This window comes from Malus sylvestris, chromosome 6 (genome assembly GCF_916048215.2).
Source record: "Malus sylvestris chromosome 6, drMalSylv7.2, whole genome shotgun sequence".
Classification (NCBI taxonomy): domain Eukaryota; kingdom Viridiplantae; phylum Streptophyta; class Magnoliopsida; order Rosales; family Rosaceae; genus Malus; species Malus sylvestris.
Genome location: NC_062265.1, coordinates 26464730 through 26472868, shown reverse-complemented (window position 1 = coordinate 26472868; position 8139 = coordinate 26464730). Strand labels below are relative to the sequence as shown.

General features: G+C 41.9%; 2 protein-coding genes across 2 annotated transcripts; one reads left to right on the top strand and one right to left on the bottom strand.

Moving 5' to 3' along the window:
- The first annotated feature begins 3362 nt into the window (after nt 1–3362).
- LOC126627319 (magnesium protoporphyrin IX methyltransferase, chloroplastic-like) lies at nt 3363–5090 on the top strand. The gene is made up of 2 exons (XM_050296775.1): nt 3363–4025; nt 4442–5090. Exons 1-2 carry the CDS (start codon nt 3462–3464, stop codon nt 4847–4849), a joined length of 972 nt encoding a protein of 323 aa, XP_050152732.1. The 5' UTR covers nt 3363–3461; the 3' UTR covers nt 4850–5090.
- Nucleotides 5091–5250: 160 nt separating this feature from the next.
- On the bottom strand, nt 5251–6636 carry LOC126627320 (trihelix transcription factor ASR3-like). The gene is made up of 2 exons (XM_050296776.1): nt 5856–6636; nt 5251–5664 (listed from the first exon to the last, which is right to left on the bottom strand). Exons 1-2 carry the CDS (start codon nt 6595–6597, stop codon nt 5375–5377), a joined length of 1032 nt encoding a protein of 343 aa, XP_050152733.1. The 5' UTR covers nt 6598–6636; the 3' UTR covers nt 5251–5374.
- Between the last annotated feature and the right edge of the window lie 1503 nt (nt 6637–8139).

Here is an 8139-nt window from a genome sequence, read left to right as displayed (position 1 = left end):
AAACAATTAGCAAAGGTCGAATGAGTTCAAGCAAAACAAGAGCTACAAGGAAAAACAAAGAAAATCCTTAAAGCTACCTAGAAAACTACACTTCAGCAGCTTGGACATCCCACGACTACCTGGTCACCACACATTCAGCAGTCACGACACTCTTAGCAATGGCATCATCCAGCGCTTCACCTCTAGCTGCCCCAGCCTGGGCACCAACTTCTCCAACTATTTCACCAATGGAAGCCTCAAAAGTAAAAGAAAGCAAGTCTTCCGGAGAAATAGAAAAGGTCTCGAAACCTCAAGCCCATCATTCTCACCGTTCAACTGTTCATCCTCATCGAGCAGACCAACACGAACGTGTTACAGCTCATCCACTTCCTTCTTCAAATTTTCGTTGATCTTCAGTACACCTTGAAGTTCCAACACTTAGGGTTCAAACCTATTAACGATTCTTTTGAAGTGGATCACTTGGTTATAAATAACAATTAACTCTTCATCCTTTGCATAAGCAGCGGAACGAAGCTAAAAAACGCACGCTCAAGATCTTGAATCTGAGGTATGTGACATCCGATCTCATTCTTTGCACTTTCATACTTAACTTGGATCGCGTTAAACTTAGTCTTCAAGTCAACAATCTTTTGGCGAGTGGTCTCAAACTGCAGAGAAGTGGAGGCAGAGATATTAGACCCCTTCAAAGCGACGAGCTCATATTTCAACCTCTTGATCTTTTCGGTAGAAGAATAAGTTTCACTTGCCACAACCTTTGCCACCTCATTGCCAACCTTGGTATCCTCTTAGTCAATGAGCATAGACTCGGCTGCAAGAATAGCCATCTTCTGTATCATTGCAAGTAGAGTAATTTTCGTATACTCGGCAGTATGCTTCGCAAAGGAACTTGGGCAAACAACCTTTCTAACTCCATCAACAAACTTGGCACAAGCGTCATTGCCTTCAAGCAGATCTGGTTTCAAAAGCGCATGGATCTCAATAGCCTTCCTAAAAGCAGGCTTAGTGGATTTCTCACAGTTGCCCACACTAGTAGTCTCTTCCTTCCCAGCAGACGAATCAATCTCAGCAGCAAAGGGAATGGGCCTTAGCGCCACTTTAGCAACAGAGTCTACCTTATCGCTCTTCATAATAGCAAGCTTTTCCGAATGAGAACCAGACTTCGGCACTGAGGGCATGCCAAGACCTATACACTGAGTAATACTATTAGCAATCGTACAAGTCATTCTTGACATGGCAGGCACCACATGCTTAGGTCTAGCAGCCTCATTTTTCTTCCCATTGGAAGAAGTCATGTCAATCATAGGACTCTCGGCAACAGGCAGACCCATACAAGTAGCAGATGGAGTCTTTAGTTTTCTCAACTAGCATCTCTTAAGCAAGCAGGGAAGATCTCTTCTTTCCACCTTCATTAATAATAGGCTCCATGACAGAGTTCAGAAGAGCCAATGCATCCGCCTCGATCATTTTTACCTTTTATTTCGAGAGCAACCCATCTTTCTTCCGGTGAAGAGAACTAAGCAGCCAACGCCATTCACGGTACTCATCATGGGAGCTCAACCTAGCATTCCAGCAGGCAAGAGGCCTGCATACCCAACATTTTAGTAGCTCATAAAACCCGCGACCTCCTCATTTCTCTCAATCGTCGGCCTGGCCCGCATCAGGTCCAAGAGCCCAAAAGACATGAGCCATGCAGCTCACTTAGCACTACATTTCAGTGTTTTAATCTGCGGTCCCAACCGCACTGCTAGCCGACATGCTGCACCACCCCCACGGCTGCCCCGCGACAGCACTATCCAAGAAGAAAACAAGAAAAATTAAATTGTTCTTACATTGGTGCGGCATAGAAAAGACGAAGAAATCAACGAAAGACGGTCATTTGCATGGGCAGGATGTAAAAGATTGCTAGAGAAGGGGGACCAAATATCCTCTAAGCTCTATTTCTCTTGTAGGGTAGAGTAAATCGCTCTCCAAAGTTGATTTAATAACCCACTTAAGGTGAACTTAAATAGACTTTGAGTGAAATTTATTTCATTTTCCTAGAAGGATCCAATTTCCTATTAAAGAGGGAATATACATCAAAAAAGGAAGCAGTCCTATGTTTCATAAAGCAAGAAGATCTCTACACCTGCTGCCCTTTCCTGCGAGCAGCTCAACAGGTGTGGGGGCATTTGTGGAGCCAAAAATAATCACAAGGCGAAACATGAATTTTTGGGTAAAAGAGGACAAAAATACCCTTGAATTACGCGCGAGCAGCGGACAATCATCTGTCAATCAAGTCAAAAGTGTCCAAAATAGGTAACAAATTCAAAGATATTCTCATCCATCCTAATCTTAATTAATTATTGTATAACCTACATAACATTCCATTTAAGTGGAGGTTAATTGGCTAATTAATGGATTAATTCCTAATTAATCCATTAATCACCAATTAAATCATCCATTACACCCCCAAAAATACCCAAGGGCCGGTCATGTTCTATAAATAGGACTCCATTTTCTCTAAAAAGCTAGTTCCAACACTCTTTTAAAACTCCAAAAAACTCTCTAAACACATTTCTCTCTAAATTATAACTTTGGCATAAGAGGTTCTTCGGCCAAAGCCCCCCATTCATCATAGGTGCATGAGGCTTTTGGCCTTAACCAAAGGTATTAGTTGTTTTGTAGGTGCAATTTTGTCCAAGATCAAGGAGGAAGAAATTTGCATCCACAGTGGTCCTTTCTAGCCACTTGTCGCAAAAATCAGTTAATGCAATTCTCCCACAAATGTGCCTTGAACCATCTTCGCAGAAATTCGTCAAAACTGCAAGTTCCTAACAAATGAGGTTCTTTATTTTTCAAGGGTTTTATGTTCTTTATAGTTTGTCTTTTGGAATTTGAAGGATTTTATTACCTGCCATTTATTTTTCTTGAGCAAGCCTTTATAATATGTTCTTAGGCCTTGTATTGAGCAACCTTTTCATTCAATAAAAATTTCAGAAAATGAGGGTCTCTCACAACCTCTGGTATTCTAGAGTTCTATCTAAGGATGATCGTTCGTAATCTCTAAACTCATCACTTCCGCTATGTCAACATGTTAAGAATACCATGTGTGAATTACCTGTATAATAAAATTGGGACCTACTTGTATTAAGATTCCTAAAAAATGATTTACATGTGAACTATAAAATACGGTTTCTCTAATATTATCACCATTCTTTCGAATGCAAAGGGATTTCGTATATGTATTTTAAACTATCGAGCGTACGAGTAACGTGGCACGACGGGACGCAATCGAAAATTATTCCCAAACCAAACACAGCCCAACAAAGTGGGGCCCGCGGGAATCGGGAAGCATGATGTCTCTTATCATATGGAGGATAAGCTCATCAACTAACCAACGGACACGCAGACACAGTTACACTCCCACTCTCCCTCTCGCCGGTCGGAGAGAGAAGAAAACCAAAAAAAAAAACAAAAAAAAAATGGCGTCCTCCGCCTCGCTATCTTTGCCACTCCACTTCCCCAACCCCAATCCCAGGCCCATATTCTCCCCAAAGCCCACAAAATCCACCACCCTAAAACCCCCTGCCCGCACCACCACCGTCAAGCCCCTCTTCGCCCTCCCACCCGCCGACGTCGACAGCGCTACTATCGCCGCCATTGGCGGCGGCTCGGTGGCCGCCCTCGCCGCCGCGCTCTCCTTATCCGACCCGGAAAACAGGCGCCGCCTCCAGGCCGAGGAGGTCGGCGGCGGCGACAAGGAGGTCGTGAAGGACTACTTCAACAAGTCCGGGTTCGAGCGGTGGAAGAAGATATACGGAGAGACGGATGACGTCAACAGGGTTCAGAGGGACATCAGGCTCGGCCACTCCAAGACCGTTGAGAATGTGATGAAGATGTTGACCGATGAGGGCCCACTTCAGGGGGTCTCTGTGTGCGACGCCGGGTGTGGGACCGGGTGCTTGGCCATTCCGCTGGCGAAGGGAGGGGCCGTTGTCACGGCTGCTGATATTTCGGCTGCCATGGTTGCAGAGGCTGAGAAGCAGGTGAGTTTTTAGTGATTTTGTTAAAAGCTGCTTTTTGTGGTTGTGGGTTTTGGAGGGAAGTGTTGAATTCGATGGAATTGCGGAAATTGGCAATGTGGGTTATGGTAGAATTGGGTTTTGCTATTCTGGGTTAGTGTCTGATACTGCTTCTGGCTAAAAGCACTTTCTCACCACATAAGCACTTTTGACTATATTAGCATAAAAACCTAAAGTACCTATGGGTCCTATAAGCATTTTATATTGAAGCACTTGATAAATTTTTCAATCTGTTTCTAATAAAAACATTTCTAGCTAAAGCACTTGTGAGCAGAAGTGCTTCTTACAGAGGGAATCCCAAATAGTCCCTTAGTCTTGGTGATAGTTTTGCTTGAATGTGAGGGCTGTGGTTTAGTCTCAAAGTTTTGATTTTTGTGCAGGCAAAAGAGCAGCTTAAGTTAAGCAATGGCTTCTCAGCAGGGCCAGTACTGCCGAAATTCGTAGTGAAGGATTTGGAGAGCTTGGATGGGAAGTACGACACAGTGGTCTGTCTTGATGTTTTGATTCATTACCCGCAGAGCAAGGCTGATGGGATGATTGCCCATCTTGCTTCATTGGCGGAGAATCGCTTGCTTATAAGTTTTGCGCCAAAGACATTGTATTATGATGTGCTAAAGAGGATAGGAGAGTTGTTCCCGGGGCCTTCGAAGGCAACGAGGGCGTATCTACATTCGGAGGCAGATGTGGAGAGAGCCTTGAAGAAGGTTGGGTGGAGGATAAGGAAGAGAGGACTAACCACTACACAATTTTATTTTTCGAGGCTGGTCGAGGCTGTTCCTGCTAATTGAGGAAGAATGCCATATTTGAGTTCTGCATTTTGCTCTGATACCGAAAATTCTTAGGATCTTCCTCTAACTGGTTGTAAAGCTCATTTACATGTACGTTCTCACGAATCTCATCCTCTTCGTGTATGTATGGCTTTTGTACTCTTTATATACTAGATGTTCATGTATCAATCCTAATTGTATGATGACAATTTTGTGTCTTTATATGAAATTTAAATTCGTTGCCTTCGATCCCAAGAAACAATTCTGAAATTTTATTATCCTGGTTTCGATTTGCATAGCTAGATGGCAAAAACTTGATAACCATAACAGTAAGCAGATGCAACGATCAAGTTTCCGAAGCTAACAATGATCTGTGTATCTCTTATGGAGTCTGATGTTGTCTGTAATTAACTACTTAAGACTCGAAGAAAGAAATTCGATAGCTTTATGTCAATAACTGGTACAAGAAGAAAATCAAAATGAGCCTACTAAGATAAAGATGTGTCTGCAGCTTCCTAGGATTTTTCGCTTTACCACGAAGTTTGATCATAGTTTGTCAGCAATTCTTGCTAGAACATCTGTGACCTTGCCGAGAGCAGCGAGTATGCTGTTGTTTTGCTCCTTCCTTTGTTCCCTTTCCAAATGGCAATTTATGTTATGAGCTTCAAGTTGCGCACTCAGCATGTTGCTGTTCCTTTCCAGAACTTTGACCAGCTGGTCGATGTTGTTGCTGTGTTCGCTTTCATCTGTCGACACCCGCCTCTGCTTCCATTTCTCCTGATAAATATTTTCTCCGGAAGTCTTTGAGCCTAGACTTCGTTTCTCCTTTACCGCACCTGTATGATCGAATCACAACAAATAAACAAAATTCAAGTTGTAAGTTTGCTTCAAGCCCAATGTCTCATGTTTTGACTAGGTATTCAGATAGACCTTTTGCATTCAGATGAAGAATCATAAACCTGAAAGCTTATAGGATGATGATACACGATTGTAATGAAATGATTTCGATGCAAAGAAAATAAATCACCTGAATTAGGCATTGGAGTTGTGACTGTTTTTGTTGGACTGTCTTGCATAATGTTTTTGTTCTTCGATTTCTTGGCTGTCTTGTCTTGCCCAGACTCCTCAAAATCTGAACATAATCCATCTTCTGCCATATCATCTCGACCGCCATGTAAATCTTTCTCAGGTCCTTCCTCCTCCTCCTCCTCTTCCTCTGCAGCCGCCTCCTCTGTTCCATCACCATCCATCGCATCTGTTTGCCCCGGCATAAACAATGCCAGTGGACAGGCTTCCGTTGCAGTCACTTCCTTTCCATCCAACACATTGTAAACCTCCCGATCAAAGAACCCAGGCAGCCTCCTCTCCCTCCTCGCATCATTCCTCATCACCCAAAAAGACCCGGCCTCTCGCTCTATCTGTGCCTCCCAGTTCCTGATTTTCTTAAAATCCACAAGCAGATTGCTCCATCTTTTCCTGCACTGAACAGGCAATCTGCTCATGCCGCGCTGCCTGCAGTAAGATGAGACCAAATCCCACTTGGGTTCGAAATTTTCTGCCCCCAATGCTGAAGTAGATCGCCGCCCCCTCTGGACCGCATTCTCCACGACCCTCTTGCCCTCTATGAGGACAAAGGTCTCGTGTCTGGTCCATCGAGGGTGCCTCGTGATCTTCGTTTTGTCTTCGCTGCTCCCGTTCAGCGTTTGCTGCTTGCCAGCTTGGTCAGGTCTAGGACTGGCAGCTTCATGATTCATAGACTCCAATGCCATCAGGAGACAGAAGGGTCTTCTTATCACACAAAAGTTTTGGTTAGAAATGATGAGGACTGTGCTTTTGGGACAATGGCTTCTCCTATAAGTATTTACAGCCCATATATTGCAAGTAAATCCTACAAATTAAGTAAAATTTACAGCCTAATCTTCAATGTATAGGCACTCTCAGTGGACAAATAATTCAATGTGACCGTAACTCTGCTACATCAGGTTACCAATCCAGTTATTTTGTAACACGTATATATCTATTAAAAATATACTCTAGGAGTTGGGAGTGTAGAAGCTTGTCAGTCATTGATGTTATGACACGTGAATTACTATCATCATGTGACGGTTTCACGGTGTATCATATGGTTTTGGGTGTAACCTAATCAGTTTTGGCAGAGTTAAGGAATTGCCTTGAGCCCAGATGTGGTACGAATCGCCAGTTAAGGAAATCAAAGATTTTGGTGGTTACATATATGGTATATTATTAATTTTGTGATATGCAAAAATCTGGGTTTGGAGACAACGGCAGATGCAAAAATGATTTCATTATCTTCCAACCATCATTACATAGCCATAATATAAGGATAAATTTTTATTTTTATTTTTAAAGAAACGATATTATCTACATTAAGGGGACGGGGGAGTGAGTTAAGCCTCACAATGGTTCAACAATGATGTAATTCAAATTTACCATCGGTGAGAACCGAACCTAAAACATCTCACTTACAAATGAAGAAGAATATCATTATATCGTAATATTAAATGACGCAAGGATAAACTTAATTATGAAAATATTAGCACCTATCCTAAAATCATGAATTTAATTTGCGAACGTTGCCCTGTTGAAAGCGCACGTTGTAGGAACTTCATGCCACATATTCATTAGATAAGCTTAAACCGTACTTCGAACATGTTTACAATTACAATATATCAAAGACATTAGTCGTAAGAGACAATTGGAATATTGGTCCTCGAATTTTGATCCAGTTAAAGCTTTGATCGTTGAACTACAAATTTCTGGATAGATCAATCATATTTTTGAATAACATCGTTAAAACTCCAAAATGAAGGGTTTCAAAGGGCAAATAATTGACTAAAATTTTAACGGAATTACACAAAAGAATCAATACTTTATGTTATAACAAATTCAGGAACCAATACTTCAATTGAATTTAACATCAACACTCTAATTTTTTAACTGTAACCATAATGATCAAATGAAAAAAATTAAAGTAGGTCAACGTTGCACAACTAAAGCGGACAATATCCACACTAGCAACTACGAAGCCTTCATCACCATTACATCATAAACCTAGTCAAACCCATGAAACCTAAAACAACCAAAATTCTAGATTAACCTATCATCCTAAACCTTGATTGCCACCACGAATCAAAATCACATTATTATCAAACTCATTGCATTTAGCCAACTGCACATAAAAAAAGGGTGATTCTAAGCCAATAAGGCTTTTCGCTTTTCAAGGGTTAAGAGGCGAACATACATCATACGCAACACTACCCTTGCTTTTGCAAAAAGATTACATCCACGAC